This window comes from Saccopteryx leptura, chromosome 5, assembly GCF_036850995.1.
Source record: "Saccopteryx leptura isolate mSacLep1 chromosome 5, mSacLep1_pri_phased_curated, whole genome shotgun sequence".
Lineage (NCBI taxonomy): Eukaryota > Metazoa > Chordata > Mammalia > Chiroptera > Emballonuridae > Saccopteryx > Saccopteryx leptura.
This window is the reverse complement of record NC_089507.1, coordinates 184,536,981-184,559,087: the sequence shown is the minus strand read 5'-3', so window position 1 is coordinate 184,559,087 and position 22,107 is coordinate 184,536,981. Positions and strand designations below refer to the sequence as shown.

Sequence of the window (22,107 nt, the reverse complement as noted above, 5' to 3'; positions counted from 1 at the left end):
AATATGGACATTTTAATAATGTTAATTCTTCCTATCCATGAACTAAACTGTGTGCCCTTCCATTTATTTGTATCTCCAGCAATTTCTTTCTTCAATATCTTATAATTTTTCAACTACAGGTCTTTCACCTTCTTGGTTAAATTTATGCCTTTTTTTCTGTGCAATTAAAATAGGATTTTTTTGGTTTCTCTTTTTGATAACGGATTGTTGCTGTATACAAATGCAACTGATTTCTGAATATTTATTTTGTATCCCACTAATTTACTGAATTTATTTACTAGTTTTGGATGGAAACCTTAGTGTTCTCTATATACAATAATATCATGTCATCTGCAACATGACAGTTTTACTTCCTTTCTAGTTTAATGCTTTTTTTTTTTTTTTTTTTTTTTTTTTTTTGTATTTTTCCGAAGCTAGAAACGGGGAGAGACAGTCAGACTCCCGCATGCGCCCGACCGGGATCCACCCAGCACGCCCACCAGGGGGCGATGCTCTGCCCCTCCGGGGCGTCACTCTGTCGCGACCAGAGCCACTCTAGGGCCTGGGGCAGAGGCCAAGGAGCCATCCCCAGTGCCCGGGCCATCTTTGCTCCAATGGAGCCTCGCTGCGGGAGGGGAAGAGAGAGACAGAGAGGAAGGAGAGGGAGAGGGGTGGAGAAGCAGATGGGCACTTCTCCTGTGTGCCCTGGCTGGGAATTGAACCCGGGACCCCTTGCACACCAGGCCGACGCTCTACCACTGAGCCAACCGGCCAGGGCAGTTTAATGCTTTATATTTCTTTTTATCTTATTGCTGTGACTGGGACACCCAGTATTATGTTAAATAACAGTGGTGATGTTTGTTTTGGTTTGTCACACATGGCCTTTTTTGTGTTGGAGTATATTTTCTCTCTTTCCACTTTGCTGAGAGGTTCTACCATAAAAGGGTGCTGGATTTTGTCAAATGATTTTTCTACTAACATGATCGTATGATTTTGAACCTTCATTTTGTTTATAAGGAGTATTACATTAATTGATTTGCAGATATTATACTGACCTTGCATCCTATAAATAAATCCCCTTAATCATGGCATATGATCTTTTTAATGTATTGCTGAATTTGATTTGTTAATATTTTGTTGTGGGTTTTGCATCTATGTTCATCATGGATATCAGCTTATAATTTTCTTTGTAGTGTCTTTATAATCAGGATAATGCTGGCCTCGTAAAATGAGCTTGAGCGTCTTCCCTTCTTTTGAATATTTTAGAATAGGATAGATATTAATTCTCTTTTTTGAATGTTTGGTAAAATTTACCCGTGAAGCTGTCTGGTCTTTTGTTGGTTGGGAGTTTTTTGATTACTGCATGGTTTTTTGGTTGGAGTGTGTTCAGATTTTCTGCTTCTTCTCGATTCAGTCTTGGAAAATTATATATTTCTAGAAATTTATCAAGATCTTCCAGATTGTCCAATTTGGGCATATTTTTATAGTATTTCTTATAATCCTTTGTATTTCTGTGGTGTCAGTTGTTGCTTCTTCTCTTTCATTTCTGATTTTATTTATTTGGGTTCTCTCTCTTTTTTTTCTTGGTTGGTTTGGTTAAAGGTTTATTGATCTTGTTTATCTTTTCAAAGAACCAGCTCTTGGTTTCAATGATCTTTTGTATTCTTTTAGATTTTATTTTATTTATTTCTGCTGTGATATTTATTATTTCCTTCTTCCTACTCTCTTTTGGGCTTGTTTGTTGATATTTTCTAGCTCCTTTAGGTGTAAGGTGGGATTGTTTATTTGAGATTTTCTTGTGTTTTGAGGTAGGACTGTGTTGCTATACATATTCCTCTTAGGACAGCTTTCACTGTTGTCCCATAGATTTTGGGGTTTTGTTTTCCTAATTTCCTTTTTCTTAATATATCTTTTGATTTATTCCTTGATACCATTGTTAACTCACTTATTGTTTAGTAACATGTTATTTAGCCTCCATGTGTTTGTGTGTTTTTTAGTTTTTGTTCTTACAATTGACTTCTAGTTTTATAAGTTTTTGATCAGAGAAGATGCTTATAATATGATTTCAGTATTCTTAAATTTGTTGAAATTTGTTTTGTGGCCTATCATGTAGTCTATTCTGGAAAATGTTTTATGTCAACTTGAAAAGAATGTGCATTTTGCTGCTTTGAGGTGAAATGCTCTAAACATTAATTAAATCCATGTGGTCTAATGTGTCATTTAAGGCTATAATGATTGATCTGTTGAACTTCTGTCTAAAAGATCTAGCCATTGATGTCAACCGGGTGTTAAAGAAATCTCTGTCATTTCTGATGGCAAATTTACCCCTAATTCAAACTATCCTGAGGATTTTCAGAGAAATATGATCTTCACTATCTAGTTTGGAACCTTTAATAGCATCTACCTTTAGTAAATCGAGTCTTATTGCTGATGGAAATGTACTTCCCTGGTGAGAACTCATGAAATCTAAGCCATTTTAAGATCACGTGGCCACCAGACTGTCACATTCTAGGTTTTTCCAGCTGCCATTTCATCTTTAGGGGTATGGTTGAGACTACTCTGGTCTCTCTAATGAATATTGGCAGTTTTGTCTACCTTATCAGTTCTATTTCTATTTCTGAGTTGAAATTCTGTCAACTCAGAATTTCCTAGTAATTAATACTTTTGTAATGGTCAAAGGAAGTTTCTTATCCAGAATTTCAAGGAACATATCTAAGCTAAATTAAATACATGCCTTCAACATATAAAATGGCATTAGGCTCCAAGTTGACTTATGCTTATTAACAGAAAATGCTTTCCCTGATTGCATGAGAGGTAATTTGCGGTTAATGTGATACCTCCTGAGATGCCATCAGTGACTTATGAACCTGTAATCACACAAGAATTAGCTTTGTGCTCATGCTCACTAAATGGCTACTGAAGTCTGAATACTAGGTTTTAGTCTTATGCATGAAGGCGGAAGAGTGGGAAAGCCAAATAATAATAATAATAATAATAATAAAATTAAAAGATCTGTGTGGGTATGTCCTCTGTAATGAACTTACCTGGAAGCCCAGCCAATGTCATCTCCTCCCATGTAATTTGGTCACTGATATCTTTTTTATCTTTGAAAGAGCTGCTGGTAAATATTGCTTTTAAGTTGGGCACACTGCCACCCAAATTAATGAAGGCATTTGTTAGTAGGGGAAATGAGAATTGATAATGGGTAGAAAACCAATAATCTTTGTCATAATGACTTTTTTTCTATTCTTTCTTTCTTTCTTTTCTCTTATTTTAATTTTTACATTTTTTTTTTGAGAAAGAGAGAGTGAGAGAGAGCTTTGATATGTGGAATGAAATACTTGGATTGGATCTTAAAATAATCTGTTTAGCCCTGAAGAGTTGGCTTGGTGGTAGAGTGTTGGCCCAGCATGTGGAAGTCCAAGGTTCAATTCCTTGTCAGGGCACACAGGAGAAGTGACCATCTTCTTCTTCACCCCCTCTTCTCTCTGTCTCTCTTATCCTCCCATAGCCATGGCTCAAATGGTTCAAGCAAGTTGGCCCTGGTCACTGAGGATGGCTCCATGGCCTGCCTCAGGCTCTGAAATAGCTCAGTTGCCAAGCAATGGAGCAGCGGCCCTAGATGGGAAGAGTATTGCCCCATAGGGGGCCTGCCGGGTGGATCCCGGTTGGGGCACATGTGGGAGTCTGTCTCTCAGTCTCCCCACCTCTCACTTAAAAAAATTGTTTACCATGATGTTAGCATCAACTCAAAATGTCTTAATCAGAATTTGACTAGAAAATTATTCAACATGACTTTTTCTCTCTGAAGCTACTGATGAGATAGAGCTGATCAAAATTTTTTATTTAAGAAAAATTGGAGAGTCTACTGTAACTATTTCTGAGAAAAAATCTCTCATCCTCACTTGGAAATTCAATTTTGACAAGAGAAACAAAAATCACTGTTGTGTACCTTGTGTACCTGCACAATTAGTAAGATTTTAGATTTTAGGAAATGGACATGTCTCTTGCTTTTTAAAGATTGGTTCCTCCACTTTTGGATTAGAGATAAAGAAGCTAGGTGTGTGACCCATAGCTGAAAATTGCAGCAGGTTCCTGAACTGAGAAGGGTGTAGATGTTTATTCTATTACATTTATTATCATCTTCTCCTGGGATCATAGCCCACATCTTATTGTGAAATTGATCAGCAAGATTAGGAGATTCATAAGAGAAGTTCATTTTTCAGTCAGCCCAAGGCTGTTTCAGATAGCTAAATTCCTCATGTGTGTGAAGCTTCAAGATGTGGATCTTGTCACCGCATTGTATTTTCCAACAGATATTTCTTTTCCTCCCTAAAGGAAACACTGATGCCATTCGGTACCTAACACATAAATCCTTCATGCAGGGTATAGGTGACCTCTAATGGAATCAACTCATTACCTGATTACTTCAGCTATATTGCTCTTCTTCCCCAAGAGCTTAAGACAGCTGTTTAACCTTATTCCTTTGTATCCTCACTTGGGAGTGGCTTATACCTTTGTGTCTTCTCTAACAATGATGGCTAAGTATATCAGTTAGCTCTTTCTGTGTAACAAACCACCCCAAATTTTAGTGGCTTAAAACAGGAACTGTTTATATAACTAATAATTCTTTGGGTTCATCATAAACTGGATGATTCTCATCTCGGCTGAGTTCACTTATGTGTTTGTGCTGTTACCAGGAAAGTTGAGTACTGGCTAGTCTAATATGGTCTCTGCTTGGATATCTTGTCTTTGTTCCCTGTGATCTCATCCTTCAGAGGCTGGCCTGGGCTTATTTATTGTACATGGGAGCTGAGCTGGGCTCCAAAACAGTGAAAAGAGTGAAAGGCCTCTTGAGGTTTAGGACTAGGGCTGACATAGAGTCGCTTCAGCCTTGTTGGTCAAAGCAAATTAGTCATAAGATCAGCCTGCATTCATGGGTTGGCAAAACAGATTACATCTCTTAACAGGAAGAGCTGTAGAGTCACAATGTCAAGGGTATGGATACAAAGATGGGAATAATTATAACAATTACTGTAGGGGAGAGATCTACCCCACCCAGATTCTTTCAGTACTTAGGCAGGCACTACACAAGCTAAGTATTGAACAAAGGTTCCTTCATTCAGTTATCACAAGAGCCCTACAAGGTAGGTACTAATATTGTACCCATTATGTAGATGCAGAAACTCTTAGTGACGTAGGCTGGCAGTTTGCTTCTGTATCACTCTTAGTCACCACGCCTGTTGGCACCATGTTTTTTTTTATTGTGCATTTTTTTGGTACATATTTTTTATGTACACCTTTATGTGTATGTGTGTGTTTACTTATGAATTATATACAAATAGTACTGTCAGTCTATATGTTAAATATTAGTACATGTAAACTTTATAAATTATAAATATCAATAAAAGTTTAAATATATTCTTCCATCCCCTGTAGGGACATCCTGTAACCTTACTATGGAGACCATGCACCAGGGACCTGTTCTTGCCCAAGGCATTTCATAATGAACACATCTTTGAGTAAAGCAGTGTTTAATCAAAATTCTGCTTGCTACTGAAGTTCACCTCTAGTTCTAGTTAACCTTTCCTGTTCGAAGTGCAAACTGTCGAGGGCAGGGACAGTTTGGATATGTGATTAGAACAAGTAGGTGAAGATGAGGACATGATTCTAATGAATTTAAAGGTGGTCTTCTTGTATCCAGTGAATGCTCAGATTATCACCCCCTTATACAGACTAACTACTCACCAGTTTCTAGAGCTTTAATAAGAAAGCAAGAAAGCAAAATTCCCATTTGGAAGTGTGCAGCCATATTATCTGTGGAAATGATTAAATGCAGATTCTGGGTCCCACTGCTGGAGAGACGATCTCTGTGTATTTAGGGTTGGGTCTAGGAATCCACACTCTGTCAGGCTTCCCGGCTGGTACTGACCTCACTTTGAGAGCCATGAAACTCCAGTTATATCTGCCACTTAACAAGTGGATGAACTGAGCTATCTTTTCTTGCACTTGTTGAGTTTCTTCAGCTATAAAGAGGGAAAAGTAATAAAGTTCAAGACTAACTTGCAAAATTGTTTCAAGAATTAACTATGTGGTAATTTTGTCAACAGGCTTTGTGAAATGTAAAACATTAACAGATGCATATTCCCGAAAGATTTGTCTTTCTATTAAAAGATGTGTTCTCTATACTGAAGTAGATTCTGTATTGCTGGTTATCTTTTATTTTGGTGAAAACAAGCTCCTGAGCCTTTCTGTCCTATTTACTTGGCTCTCAATGGGGAAGACCATGGTTTCCTTTCTTTTTCTTTTTCCTTTTAGTTTTTTTTAGAACAGAGACTGTAAGTTTAGGAACACACCCCATCTCCTCCCTGATCTTGCACTAATTTCTTAACTTTTACTTTTTTATTACTTAAGTAGCCATAGATTCTACCCCAAAATTTTATGATTATTAAATATAATAGCGTAACCAACATTTATTCGATACTTGCAACATGCGAGGCATTATTCAAAGTGTCATATAATAACTAATGTTATTTATAAAAATTCTATGATTTTTCAATAAAGGCCCTGGAGGTACCTGTTTTACAAATGAGGAAAATCAAAGTACAGGGAGCGGAAACGGTGGCACGAGGACTCGAACCTCTGCCTCTAACCCCAGAACCGCCCTCCTTCCACTTCCAACACTGCCTCTTATAAAGAGGAAGCTTGAAATTTACTTAGCACACCAGAAGGCACTCGGCAAATCCTCAAAAGACGTGATGTATCATTATCATTATTTGATGCCCTTACAGCTTCTTTCAGAATGCTTTGTTCAAGGTAGTTGTTTAATAAATTTATGTTGATTTGATTTGGAAAGAACTCTGTTGTATCCTCTTGGGCTTTTAAGAGATATATTCAATGAAAGAGCCTCTTATTTTTCAGGCTAATATGATTTGCGTGGTGCTTTTAGATTAAGTTACTGTCTTTTATTTACAGAAGAAGATTAAATGAATGCATGCACATCTAAGAACTTCAAAATCTCCCTTGCTAAAAACTGTTTGGAAAAATTGTCTTTGTAAGACAAGGAAGAGAGCTTCATTGGTCCAACTTCTAAAATAGCTGGATTTCACTAAATGTTGCTTTTATGATTTTTTTCAAAAATATGTAGCTAGCATGCTTTCCTGGCTCTATTTTGACTAGCTCTTACACTCCCTGGTCCACCATGGCTGACTATTTCTAGTCAGTGCTTTGTGGCTTGTTTTTGCTCTACCGTTTTCAGGATTTATTTATTTATTTGTTTATAAAATAGGGGGCTTTCCCTGAAGAATACAGGTTGGAATCATGGGCTGAAATAAATCTTAGGTCAGAAAAATCAATGTGATTCCATGTTCCATCTCTTTCCTCTTTATTTTAACTGTTAGTGACAAAAGACTATCCCATAAAACTATTCTGAGACTCTAAACCTCAAGTAATACTGACAAAAGACAAAAGAGTTTCCCCTCAAGCACAGCTGGAACCCATCTTTCTGCTCGACTCTTAGGCACTCTGATTCTCTGGGCTACAGTGTGTGGCAACTTTAAGAATATGGCCCAACGGCTAGACTGCAGCCTGCGGAATGTACCTTCGTGAGATACCAGGAGGGAACAGGCAGGGAATCAGAGGCCCTTGCTTTAGTTAACCACCTGCCTGCCAGCATTTGTCGCTGTCAGGAAGGTAATGATAGGTGTGGCAGAACAGCAGAAAGCCTGTTTTGGGAGCAGAGGCAGCCAGATGGCTCGTCGCCCTCTGAGTGACCCCGTGTTCGCTCGGTCGCCCGCTGGCCGCAGCCACAGAGAGTGTGTAGGCAGTCCCCAGCCTTTTACTGCGGTTGGTCAGGTTTGGCTCACGTGGAGCTGGAACAACTATTTGACTAAATAGGACAGGCTGGGGTTGGTGTTCCCCGAGTGCTCAGAGTCTAGCATGATTAAGGCTCAGTGGCACACATAGGGAAGGAGCTTGGCAAAGGTGGTAGAGTGTGTTTATTCTGGTAGTAAAAGCTGAATTTTTTGTATAAACATTTGAAACGCAGCAGTTTTCAAGCTGCTCCTTTTCCCCGTCTCTTATATGAAGTTTGGAGTTATATAACAGGCCAAGCTCACCTATGGTGATTGAAAGCTGGGTACTAAGAAGGGAAATTAGACATAGAAAGGGCACAAGAGAGTTTTGGGGTTGACGGAAACACTGCATCTTTATTGGCGTCATGGTTACTTGAAAATATACAGTGTGTCTGTAAAGTCATGGTGCACTTTTGACTGGTCACAGGAAAACAACAAAAGACGATAGAAATGTGAAATCTGCACCAAAAAAAAGGAAAACTCTCCCAGTTTCATACCTATTCAGTGCAGTTCGATGTGGGCTCACGCACAGATTTTTTAGGGCTCCTTAGATAGCTATCCCGTATAGCCTCTACAGACTTGTCACTGACTGATGGCTACCAGAACGGGGTTTCTCCACCAAACTGCCGGTTTCCTTCAATAGCTTATCCCACTGAGTAATGTTATTGCTATGTGGTGGCGCTTCGTTATAAATGCGCCGTTATTCACATTGCACTTTGGTCACAGATTCAAATTTAGCGAGCCACAGAACACAGTGAACTTTCCTCTGTACCATCCACAGAGGACGTGGCTGCTCCGCTGTATACACGGTGTTACGTCATCATCTGCACATGTGCACATGCTGGCACATCATCCTACAGAAACTGGGAGGGTTTTCCTTTTATTTGGTACAAATTTCACATTTCTATCGTCTTTTGTTGCTTTCCTGTGACCGGTCAAAAGTGCACCATGACTTTACGGACACACTGTATACTTTTGTTAAAATTCATCAAAACTGAAAAATCTGTGCATAGGAGTATATGTAAGTTATAGCTCATGAATAGAATTAATGGGAATTAAAAATTAATATCATATAGTGGTTCAACGTGCCACATGCAGGAACTGAGGCAAGATGCCTGGATTTAGTTACGGAAGGCAATGAATTATAATGATTAAGAGCAAGGTTGCTGCACCAGACAAGCCTGAAGTTTTGAATCAAGTTGTCAATATTTTGTGAATGTGGGCAAGTAACTAAGCTCTTCCAAGCTCCTATAAAAGGAAGATAATAAAGTCAGTATCTCCCTCATAAGGTTCTCCTCATTATAGTGCCTGGCACAGAGATACACTCAATACATTTAAACTATAGTCATTATCATTAAATAGCTCTTCTGCCAGACTTTCAGCAGTAAGGAATGCTGATATAACATGAAGATTTTGAGAACTGGATATCTAAAAACTGCATTAGGCCACAATCTGAATAATGTAGACAATATTTGACAGCATATGATTAAGTACACTAGCGAATTCTATTTTAACTAAATATCCATTTCAAACTAAGTAACTCATTATTTCTCAGCCAAGAAAATATGTTCACTTGAAAATACTTGAAGTTCTTGTAAAAAAGAAAATTAAACATAGATAAATCAGGGCCTAATTTTTTTGTAATATTCTCACCCTCTGTTTCCCACCCAATAATCACTTTTTACATTTTGGTATATATTTTTCCAATACCTCTATATGTTTTTATGTATAAATGTATATGTATTGTGTATATGTCTGCATTCACCCCAATTCCATCATTTAAAGTTTTCATTTCCAATGGCAGCCAGTTTGTGTTTTCAAAAGGTGTGAAGGCCAGACGTGCAGGGGCCCGGGATGGGAGGCCAGAGAGCCACCGGGAGGCCTGAGCTTGGGGAAGGGCAGAAATCCTGTTCACTTCACAGGCCTAGAGCAGCCACTGCCCAACTGTCTTAGTCCCTGTGAGCTGAGTAAGGGCGGTATTATGAGTGGTTATCAAGACCTAACCTCCCCTGGCCCATCATCTGGCAGCTTGTTAGATACCCCGGAGAAACAAAACGGTATTTGTGTCACACTGTTGCGGGGAGGAGGGGGAACTTGGGTCTGGTTCTCACTTTGATTGACTTTAAGTTTACTGTCTCAGTTTCGGGTGTGTACAGATGTTCTACAGTGCTTTCTCGCTTTCTTCTCGACCATTGTTATGTCTGAAGCCTGTGGCATTTTGGAGGCAACCCTTACCAGCTCAGAGGTAGAACTGTTAGCATTTCTTCCTGATCTGTGTTCAGTGACATAGAGTGGACCGTTTGAAGTGGACACAATGGGAATAATTGGATGATGGGAAATTGTGAAATGCTACAAATAAGAGACTCCTCCACTCAAGAGGATGGTTTTTTTTTAAACATTTAATAGCACACTAGTTCTAAAATCCTCCTTTCTACTTCTGCTCACCACACACTCACACACACACACACACACACACACACACACACACACTCACACAGGTGGGAAAGGGGAGAATGTAGTGTTTAACGGATTGGACACCATCGGTTTTCTTCCATGAGCTAAGTTGATTTCCAATAGGAACAAACTGAATACATTTTCTTTCTTATCTCAAGTTTTGGCTTTATTTCCCAAAGGCAAAAAAATGAACTAACTTTCTTCTCTCTCCCCCAGTGGATGGCTGTATTCACAGAGCAGCCGGCCCCTGCTTGCTAGCTGAATGTCGTAACCTGAATGGCTGTGATACAGGACATGCGAAAATCACGTGTGGCTATGACCTGCCTGCAAAATGTGAGTACAGTTTCATGGACACAGTGTCCAATCTGATGAGCATTCTGACTTGGTTGTATTTCTCAGGCATGTAAGACGTGAGGAAATGGTAGTGGTGGCATTGAATCAGATGTACTTATTATTAAGATTCTGTACCTGGTAATGAAATGTGTTTTCCAGATATCTATACGTATGTTGTTTAGCTGTAGGTGTGGGTTTTTTTTTTGTTGTTGTTGTTCAGATCTTCGACAAAGTGTCTCTGAAACTGAGAAAAAAAAATTTGGAGCAAAAAAATATATTGTAGTATTTAAGTGTTGTGGAGTGACAGCTTCTGGAAACGATGCCAATTTCTTATTCCTTGTTCAGGTTTCCTGATTGTGGATGTGTTTAGAGCAAAGAGATCAAAGTGATGCATTGTGTTCTCAGCTGCCATGTAAAGGCTGATTGGCAATTACAGCCCAGGCATCTGTCACACTTGGCTTTCGGGAAACGCCAGTGGAATGTGGTTGTCAGTGTGAGAATGCATTTGCTCTTTGAATGTGGAATGGTCAAAATTTCCATTGTATTTGAATAGGGAGAAGTACTGCATTTGATTAACCTTGTTGTTTAGTCATCTAGCCAGCTGGGGAGGGTGGTGTGGAATAAGAACACTAAGAAGGAAACTGGTTAAAGGCACACATGTCTTTTTAAATCTCCAAACCGCTAGAGCCCAGGGGCTGCAGGTGGAGGGTTGCATTGCACAGGTAAGGGGTGCATTGATCCGGAAATTGAGGCACCAATTAAATTTTTATTCCATGTACCTGCTTCTTATGACACTGCCTGGATCTGGGAACACATTTTATATAAAAATGAAGCTGGTGGGTGTTTAGCAGTGGAGAAAAAAATGTGACTAAAAATTTATAACACAATCTGTAGGATACTCTTTGGGCTCTGTAGGGAGAGGTCGTGTGAGAATGAATTTCCCGTAGATATGTGCGACGAGAGAGATGGTGCTGTATTCCAAAGATTACTTTAAAATATGTTTAAATGTGATGATTTTTAGTAAATAGTAATATAGTAAAATGGTATTTTTCTTTATAAATGTTGTAATACTGCATTCTATATTCCACACGGTGGGTGCTAATGAAAGTATATCAACTATGGTCTGTTTAATTTTCCCTTTAATGACTCCTCATTTTTCTTTCTTGGTTAGTGTCTTTACCTTCTGTAGAAGAGTCAAATCATGTGCCAAATGGCCCTCACTCCTACCTGGGATATATATATTGATATTTATGTCAATTAAGGTCTTTGCTGTGCAATGGTGTTTAGAGCAGTTCTCCCTGTGACTCAGAGAGCCTGAGTGTGTTAAAGGTAATTTCATTTCTAGGATTATGTGGCCCAATGCTTATACATACTGGTCACTCTTCCTTCTTAGCACCTCTGTGGTATAGCTAACCAACACTGCCCTGAGAGTAAGCTGATTATTGATTGTTTTCAGACTTGTATCTGCCCACAAACCAGGAGCAAGACCTGAGCTGTGGATTCACTACTTTTTTATATATATTCAAAAACATTTCAAAAAAATCTTCAGCTTTGAGGTTTCTGTGGACAGATAATCTCAGAATCACTAAATATGACCAAATAAAATGGTGGCTCTAGTGTATGAATTGGCACTATAGTTATTTAGTTTAATGCTCTTGCTCTTGTGTGGCCTCTTTCTAAATGACTCATGTGCTTTAGTTCAGGGTTATTGAATAATCAAACAGTACCAGGCACCGAGGTACAAAGATCAGTTATACCAGTACACATGCTTGAGGAAGTGCATGAGTGAGTCATAGCCTAGAGCTAAGGTGTGGCTTTCCTGGGTGTCCCAGGGCAAGTGAGTCTGCGAGACAAGAAACCTAGACATGAAAAGTCAACAGGACTCGAGACAGAGTCCAGGTGAGCTGAGATACTGATACACATTTAAGTCACTGTACACAATAGAAACAGACTAGAATGACAGTGCCACCTCCGACAGTCATACACATGGACTCTTTGTGAATGCATCTTAGTATTTTTTATATGTAGAAAGATTTGATAATTTATATTAAAACATAAAGAAGAGCAAAAAAAGCAATATGAAAATGAGTAATATAATAGGTTACATTTATATGCCACTTTATCATATGTCACAGTACTTTCCCAAGCCCTTATATTTTAAATGACATTTTATAAACATTGTGTGTGTTCATCTTCCCTTTTCCTCTCCCTGAGAGATGTTTTTCTTTCTCATCAATTTGGTTCATCCATTTCAGAGTCATTAACCATCCACAGATGTGCTTTTGTAGCGAGAGAATGAAAGGGAGCTCATTACATACTGTTTGGGTCATTTTCCCTCCATATTTAGTGATTCCATGACAGTTTGACAGCAGGGACTAGCTCCTATCTGTCCTCTACAACAGTGGGTTTACCTTTATGGGGGTACTAAAGCCAGTCATGCAGTCACGGGTGATAATATCTTTATGCATCAGTAATTTGTTTGGAAAATGCTACTGTTTGGGTTACAGACAAACTTGGTAATTTTGGACCACTTTTTTTTTTTTTTTTTTTTTGCTTGCTAAATTGATCTATTCATAAGTTATTTTATTTGAATTAAATATACTTATAGTCTATGTTTTGTGACTCATCCTGATTGGTGGAATGATAAGCTCAGATATTTAGTTTATGGCTTGAGTGTTTTGAGTAACTTCCTTTGATGGAAAATATCCAATCTTTCTATTCAAAAGTAATCTGAAGAGTGAAAGAATATTGGCCAATATTTCATTGAAGGCTACTGCTAAGGAAATGACTTGGAATTAGACTAAGCACTGTTTATATCATTGGAACTTTCAGAATTTTCTCTTCTGCAATATTAGAGATTTTGAGGGCTCAAAATAAAACTTAGATTTCTATAGATTTTTAGAAGCTTGTCAATATGTGGGATGTTTCTACTTATACAATCATCATTCTCATCATAGGGTCAGCTTCATGTAGGAGAGGTTTGTTTATTTCAGTCACAGTTATAGTGTCAATATCTATCATAGTATCTCCTAAATATATGCTGAATTGTTGTGAATGAATGGGTGATCAAATCAATGTGTGGTTGCAGACCTTTACACCTGGAAAATAGTTTTTTGTTGCCTTCACTTCTAATTATTTCCCCCTTGCAATCTATTCTGCCCAGTGGTGGTAGGTTAATATTCCCAAATCCAGAGTCCTTATCATTCTCTACAACAGTGGTAGTCAACCTGATCCCTACCGCCCACTAGTGGGCGTTCCAGCTTTTATGGTGGACGGTAGCAGAGCAACCAAAGTATAAATAAAAAGATAGATTTAACTATAGTAAGTTGTTTTATAAAGATTTATTCTGCCAAACTTAGCAAAAATCTGACATAAAGTACTTGGTAAGTAATTATTATGATATGCTTTAACTTGGTGTAACTCTGCTTTATAAATTTTATAAAGTAAAGTTACTTCCCTACTTTATAAATCACCATTACTGTGGAACCGGTGGGTGGTTAGAAAACTTTACTACTAACAGAGATACAAAAGTGGGCGGTAGGTATAAAAAGGTTGACGACCCCTGGTCTACAAGGTTCCAAGTGATGTAATCCCCTTACCTCTCTGACATCATCTTCTGTCCTCTCCCTTGTGCACAAAGGCTGCTTTGCTGATCTTTACTGCCCTTTACTGTATTAGCCGTGCCTCTGCCTGGAATTCTATTCTAGATACCCACATGACTTACTTCATCGCCTACTTCAAACCCTGATCAATTTGTTTATAATTGCTTCTCTGCTATATTTTTCATTGCGTATATAGCATATAACTTAAATACACTGTATCATTTACTTATTTATTTTGTTTATTGTCTGTCTTTCCCCCTCCATCAGAATAAGGGCAGATATTTTTTTTCCGCATATTTTTCATTTATTGCTCTATCCATGCAGCTTAGAGAAATATTTGACACATAATAGGGGTTCAAAAAATATTTATTGAATGAGTCAATAAAATCTAACTCTACTCCTTTCAAAATCCTTCACTAGGTTTTTCCTTGAACGTTGACTAGTTAGCCTTATCTTCGGCCTTCCATGATTTACTGCCACATCTTGAACTATTTACAGCCTTTTATGTGACCTGGATTGCTCACTCAGTATGCCTGTGCGTGGGGCTTGTGTTTGGGGCTCTCTAGAAAGCTCTGTCTTAGTTTCATTGCAGCTATCTTCCCGGCTCAGCTCAAATATCACTTCTGCAATAAAACAAGTCTTCCCTTATCAACTAAGCTAAAAGTGCTTTCTCTTTCCTTCAAAATCCAGGACGCTGCATGTAAACATGCCAAGGGTACTTTTCCCGGACCACTTTTTATTGTGATAGGTGTGTATGTTCCACCTTTCTAGACTCCCCTTGTCTATAGTGGGTACTAGAGAAGCATCTGTCAAATTAATTAATTGTTAAAGGTAAAAGACTGGTTTGATAATTAGTTGGTGGTGGGGTGATGCAACAGAAAATGTCTACTAGTATTCCTAGGAAATGATGGAATAGTGTCAAGCATCTATTGTGTTTTTTATATAATATTTTAACATTTATTGAATTCCAAAGTCTCTTGTCTAAGAAACTTACTCTTAATGGAGTTTCTCCTAAAGGCAAAAAAATAACAATAAAGAAACCTATCAACTTTATTCAATGATTTTCATCATGGCTCACATGAGAGTGCTTCACTTCTAGCTTTAGGGCCAAATAATCATCAAAGGCAAATGGGAAAACTATTGAACTTGTGGATGTAAAATAGTGGAATCTGTTTTTTTTTTTTTTATTACTTCTATGTAATCGTTGGGAGACATGAAAGGATAATATTAGCATCAAACTCACAGTTTTTTGTTAATCATTTGAAAGGAAACTTTAGGGTGAGGGACCTTAGCATGATGTGTTTGAATATCATGGAGGGGTATGAATCAGGGTCCTTATTCTATCCCAGGTGCAGTAGTAATCAGATACCTACCTCAGTGGAAGGTGTCTTGGTGAAGTAAAGCACAATGACAGGCATATTTTTCAAAGCTTAAAGGGTGCTGTTGATAATAATTAGTACTTCTCTTGAGCCCTTCATCAAGAACTCATCGTACTTTGAAACGTTAGCTCATCAGCCCTTTTAAAATTTCTGTGATGAAATAACAGAGCAAATAATGAGATTTTCTTACAACACAAAAAGAAATTCAGGTACTAAGAGGTTAAATTTTTTTTTCCTACTGTAAATGAACAAACAGAAACAGACTCAGATACAGAGAACAGACTCAGATACAGAGAACAGACTGATGGTGGCCAGAGGGGAGGGGTTGAGAAAGGTGAAGGTGCTGAGGAGCACAGCTTGGGAGTTACAGAATAGTAATGGATGTAGAGTTCAGCATAGGGAACACGGTCAATCATATTCTATAACTGTGTGTGGTGCCAGGTGGGTGCTGGACATATGGTGGGGGACACTTTGTGGGATGTGTGATTGGCCAGTATTCTGTATACCTGAAACTAATACAAAATATTGTTGAATGTAAACTGCAATTGGAAAAAAAAATTTAATTCTTTTCAATTTGTTGTTCCTAATAACAAAATAAGTCCATATTAGAGGCATGACAGTGACCAGGTGTCCCTGGGCTAGGGAGAAAGTCTATGGCAAGTGTTGTCTAAGCCTGCTGCCCATTTTTTATAAATAAAATTTTATTAGAACACAGCCATGCTCGTTGGCTCACACATTGTGTGTACCTGATTTCATGTGACAGAATTGAGTAGCTGTGATGCAGACTGCGTGACTACAAAGCCCGAAGCGTTGATTATCAGGCCTCGACTCCTAGACTGTGTCAACCCCCTTTATATAATGGAGGAAGCTGAAACCCAGAGAGCTCCACTATTCATTGAATTTTATTGAATGGATATGACTTACTCAGATCACCATTGACAAAAATGAGACTAAAATGCCTGCCGTCTGTTTCTTGAGACAGTTCATACATTTGTTGCCTTAATAGAACATCATTTTGGGAGGATCATCTGGAGCCTTTAAATTGTTACAGATTATAAGGCCATCTTGAAAAAATAAAAGCCTAAAAATTATGGCTGTTTTTCTCAATCGGGCCAGAACTACATAAAGTAGATAAGCCTCTGAAGGGAGAGTTGATTCAAACCATCAGAATATTAGACAATCAATCTCTATTCTTTGCTTTCTCCAGTGGTGTGAGCTAATGTGTTGAAAGGGAGCCTGTGGTCCTGAGGAAATTCACTGTCTAGAGAAGGTTACTTGTGGGATGGTTCTGAGTGAGGCCTCCGGAAATCATGACATGGTTTCTTCTTCGCGGGCCTTCCCGGCAGGTGTCTGACTGTGAAGCCAGCGGGCGGGTGTGCTGCTGGAGCGTGGCTCCGCCAGTGTTTGCGGGAGACCTGAGGACCCTCGTGGGTCTCTTCCATAATTAATTTACTTATATTACATAAAGAGAAAAGTGGCTTTTGGAGAACATAAAATCATCTTCCTTCCTGGAGAGGAAGATGGGATTGTTCCTCCTAAACTCAACCCTTTTTGGCTCATTTTCCTTACGTGCTTTCAGAATTTCATTGCAATTTGAACCTATTTCTTTTCATTGCCACCCCTTTCATTTATATTAAGTACCTCTATACAGTGTATCTTCTTAGTGATCTTTACGATGAGTGTGGGAATTAAGGGCAGGAAGATTGTAGAACCCAGAACAGCAGTCCTCAAAAGGGGCTCAGTTAGTAGCGGCAGCATCACCTGGGGACTTGTTAGAGATGCCCATTCTCCGGCCCCACCCAGACCCGTGCAATCAGAAACTCTGTCATTTATTTATCGAGCTCTCCAGGTGGCTGCGATGCACGCTCAGTGTGACGAGCATGGCCTAGACCAGGGGTCCCCAAACTTTTTACAGAGGGGGCCAGTTCACTGTCCCTCAGACTGTTGGAGGGCCGAACTATAAAAAAACTATGAACAAATCCCTATGCACACTGCACATATCTTATTTTAAAGTAAGAACAAACAAAATGGGAACAAATACAGTATTTAAAATAAAGAACAAGTAAATTTAAATCAACAAACTGGCCAGTATTTCAATTGGAACTATGCTCCTCTCACTGACCACCAATGAAAGAAGTGCCCTTCAGGAAGTGCTGTGGGGGCCGGATAAATGGCCTCAGGGGGCCGCATGTGGCCCGCGGGCCGTAGTTTGGGGACCCCTGGCCTAGGCAGTGGTGGGATCTCAAGCAGGGTCCTTGCTGTTGACTTTTTGCCCTCCATCCCTTGGCTACACGACACAGGCATCCTTTTGGGTCACAGGGTAAGGCTTTGTTTGAAGAGAACTCTGACATTCTCTTCCTCTGTCATATTTTTACATTTAGTAATGACATCTGCATTTGTATTTGTTTATTGCCTATCTTAGACAGAATAACATTGAAGAGAGCAGAGGCCATTTTGGTCTCATTCACCGCTAGTGCCCTTAGCATCTGACCTAGTAACCAGCACAGAGTAGGTGGCTCCTGATGCATGTTTACTGGGGGAATTAATGAAAGCATTGTCTTCTTTGTCATCATAGCCGCCACTGCAGGAAGCTAAGCAAGAAGACCCTCAAAGTAGGATGAGGCGATTCCAGAAATCTGCTTCTGCTGCTGAAGCCTCCCTGTTATTCTGTCAGCAAACATGCTGCTCGTTCAAAGGCTCTAGCAGTGCGGGGAGCACAGGGGCGAAATGTTCTTTCTTGTCCACATGGCACACATATAACCTATACTTAGATCATTTCTTTCCATTTTCTCTCTTTTTTAAAAAATATTGATTTGAGACAGAAATGTCGGTTTGTTGTTCTATGTATTTATGCATTTATCAGTTGATTCTTGTATGTGCCCTGACCCTTGGCATATTAAGACGACGCTCTAAGAAACCGAGCTTCCCAGCCAGGGCCACTGTTCTCTCTTTTTTATTTGGCCTATTGTGATAGCATAAATTCTATCCCCAAATAATGAAATAACTAAACAAATATAATAACAGTGTTGTTGTTTTTTAATCTACATTTTGGAAGTAGCTGGTATCTGCATTGTTGTAATTTGGCCAAATGTGGAATGCGTGCCTGGGTTTGGCTTGTATTAGTTGACATCTTAGCAGGCCTGCATAGGACACTGTCTTCACCTTCCTTTTCTTTGTGATCAACAGGAAATAACAGCGTAGCTCAGTTCTGGGTAATGATGTAAATGGGCTCTCGAGGGCAAGTCCGCTGTGAAGTAAGCAGCGAGCTGCATGTGACGCTGGCATTAGCCACTGCGGGGCAACCCACCTCTGGAGGTGTTTAATCGGAGTTAGCGGTTAAGATTAAAAAGAGAGTTACTGATGTACAGGGATAATTATTTTTAAGGATTTAAGAGATGAATATTTGGAGGTGTTTTCATAAATTAAAGCCATCAGGACTGCTCTGAGTAATTTAGGATGCCTTGAGGTCAGGCATAAACAAGCGGGAAAGGCTAATCTCAGAGCCACGGCACTTACTGTGCGGGAACTACAGAGTATACTTACTGAAATGAGGACTGAGTGACGAGCTAAATGAAGATTACTCTCAGTGCTAACATGCTCCTTGAACGATTACTAGCACATATGATTTGATTCAAAAGTAAGCAACCCAGAACAATTTGTAATATTAATTCTCCTCGTAATTAATTGCCAATCCTAAACATTAAGTATTAGAGACCACTTTGTGGCTTGATTAGAGGTGTTTCCAGTTGAAAATATTGATGGAACCAAGCTCCGTACTGTGGAATAAAAGATGGACTCTGGGGCAGGAATGCTATATGTCAAGACAGAAGGTCGGAGAGGAGTTCTGAATCTGGGGCATTCTAATTAGTAAAGGCCTTTAACTTCTGAGCCTGAGTTTTCTCATCCTGATTATCTGGGGGCAGTTTATATCTATCTCTGGTGAGTGTGTTAGGAAATGTATGCAAACCACTTTTTAGTCAAGTAGGGCATTAGAGATATATGGCTTTATTCTACTTGAAAATACTTAGCAGACCTCATTTATGCAACAGTGTTTGTTGAGTGCTTCTCTGAGTTTGTGTGCTCTTCCAGAACAGTGAAGAAGACAGCCCAGGTTCCTGGCCAGTCATAGGCTTTAACAGAGAGAGGCAGATAATAAGAATACTCACATGGAAGCAAAGGACCTCAGCTACTGGCAAGGGCTGTAAGGAACAGAAAGCGTGGCAATAAAATGAAGAGTAGAGGGAGGGGACCACTTCTTCTGTGGTGGTCTACCAAGGCCTCCCAAAGAGATAATATTTGAACTGAGAGTATCACTACTAACTGAGAAAAATGCATTGCAGGCAGAGTGAAGCACTTTTACCTCTGTTTAAAAATTAGAAAACAAAATCATCTTTTCTGGTGTGCAAAATGAGATAGTCCATACATTTTTCGATTGTTCTTCCTTGCTGCAAATTGTCCATTTGGGTTCTGACACATGCATCATATTACTGATAGTCTGGTTTCTGGCGGGAAGAGGTCCCACTGCTGCTGGAGTTGACAGGAATTGTACTGACCCCCTCATCTGACCTCCTGATTTTACAGTTGAGGAAATGGAGGCCCAGAAAGATTGTGTAATTTTCCCCAGGGTCCTATGGGAAAGGATAATGCCAGACAAGAGCCTGGGCATCCTCGCTCACAGTAGGGTGCTCTTTTCTAAGTACTGCCTTTCTTGGAGTCTCTTCGATCATACTAACTCTCTGACAGGAGTACTGTGGAATTTTCATCAACTGTTAAGTGAGGTGATGTATGTGAACATACTTTTGAAATTTCTTATTTCCTATGGGACTTTATTATTAATAGTAATTTTAGATGAGTTACATATCAATTAATTATAAAACCAGGATCTCCAAAGTTTATAATGATGATCATTTTGAACATATGCAGCAGTGACTGGTGTCTGAGAGAGTGTGGAAGTCTCACACAGAGAAATCTTATACCATCCTCATGGCACGGACGTCTGTCCTGCTTCCTTTCGATAGCTCGTCCTCCTAGAAAAGGGAAACTCTTTAAAAGTGATTTTGAGAACCTCAGATGACCACTTTATTGGTTTGCAGGATATTCTGCAAGTCCCTTGCTATTTCTTCCCCTGTGTTTGGCCTGGACTTAAGGACTCCCTTTCAGGGAACAGAATATGCCAGAGTAATGGGAATTACTGAGACTGGGTCCCAGAAAGGCTGTGTCTCCCGCTTTGTGCCGTCCTTACTTTCTTTCTCTCACAAACTTGAAAGCAGAACACAGCATCTGTCCCCTCACAGCCTGAGGCCAGAGGCCTGGCATCCCCGTGTCAGCAGGGCTCCGTTCCTTCTGAAATTTCTGGGGGACAACCATCCTTGCCTCGTGCAGTTTTTGGAGGCTCCAGGGCTTCCCTGGCTCATGGCAACATTATTCCAATGTTTGTCTCTGTCTTCACATGGACATCTTTCTTGTACCTCTTCGCATCTTTTAACCTTTGCTTTCCTTAAAAGGATAGTTTTCGTCTTTGCACTCGCCGCTCACATGCTGTTTACCGGCAGGAATAGCTGTTTTCATTTTGAGGGCAAAAGTCAATTCAGTGTCTCCCCTGGGTTTACACTGCGAGCGGAGTGAAGCAGGTGGCTTCCTGTCTCCATCAGGAGCAGAGCCCTGCTAGTGTCTGCTGCGAGGGCCTGCACTCCCGCCGGCCCCTTCATTTGTGCAGAACCAGGTAGAGTTTGCTCCGATTCTAATCGCAGCCTATTTGTGAAATCCCTGTAATTTCCTAAGGCCTTCTGCAGCTTTACTCTTCCTACCAGTGACATTTTGAGTAAAGATTTATTCCCCCTCTGTGTTTATTCTGCTTAGGGGAGATCATCAGAAGAAACCTTAACTATATTTTTCCAAATTCCTCTTTCAAATTAGGTCTGCATAGTATTTAGAGTCTAGCTACCCATTTGAACGTGTGTGGAGGGCAAAGGATTTTAGAAAGCCCTTCCATTTACAGACACTTCAGTTCTGGCTTTCTGATGTCAAACTCCTTTTTCACACGGCTGGGTGACTTTGTTCTCATTTTCATGTTACTCTCATGCTTAGGTACATCATACACAGTGTGTCCATAAAGTCATGGTGTATTTTTGACCGGTCACAGGAAAGCAGCAAAAGACGATAGAAATGTGAAATCTGAACCAAATAAAAGGAAAATTCTCCCACTTTCATACCTATTCAGTGCAGTTCGATGTGGGCTCACGCACAGATTTTTTAGGGCTCCTTAGGTGGCTATCCCGTATAGCCTCTACAGACTCGTCACTGACTGATGGCCTACCAGAACGGGGTTTCTCCACCAAACTGCTGGTTTCCTTCAACTGCTTATCCCACTGAGTAATGTTATTCCTATGTGGTGGTGCTTCGTTATAAACGCGCCATATTCATGTTGAACTTTGGTCATAGATTCGAATTTAGCGAGCCACAGAACACACTGAACTTTCCTCTGTACCATCCACATCTTGACTGGCA

At 39.7% G+C, this 22,107-nt stretch overlaps 1 protein-coding gene across 4 annotated transcripts in view; it reads left to right on the top strand.

Moving 5' to 3' along the window:
* Positions 1-22,107, top strand: part of MACROD2 (mono-ADP ribosylhydrolase 2) — a 2,059,933-nt gene that overhangs the window by 684,388 nt on the left and 1,353,438 nt on the right. For all 4 annotated transcript variants that reach the window (XM_066387117.1, XM_066387118.1, XM_066387116.1 and 1 more), the window contains exon 5: positions 10,503-10,619. In XM_066387117.1, the coding sequence (XP_066243214.1) occupies positions 10,503-10,619 (117 nt within the window). The remainder of the gene's footprint in view (positions 1-10,502; positions 10,620-22,107) is intronic.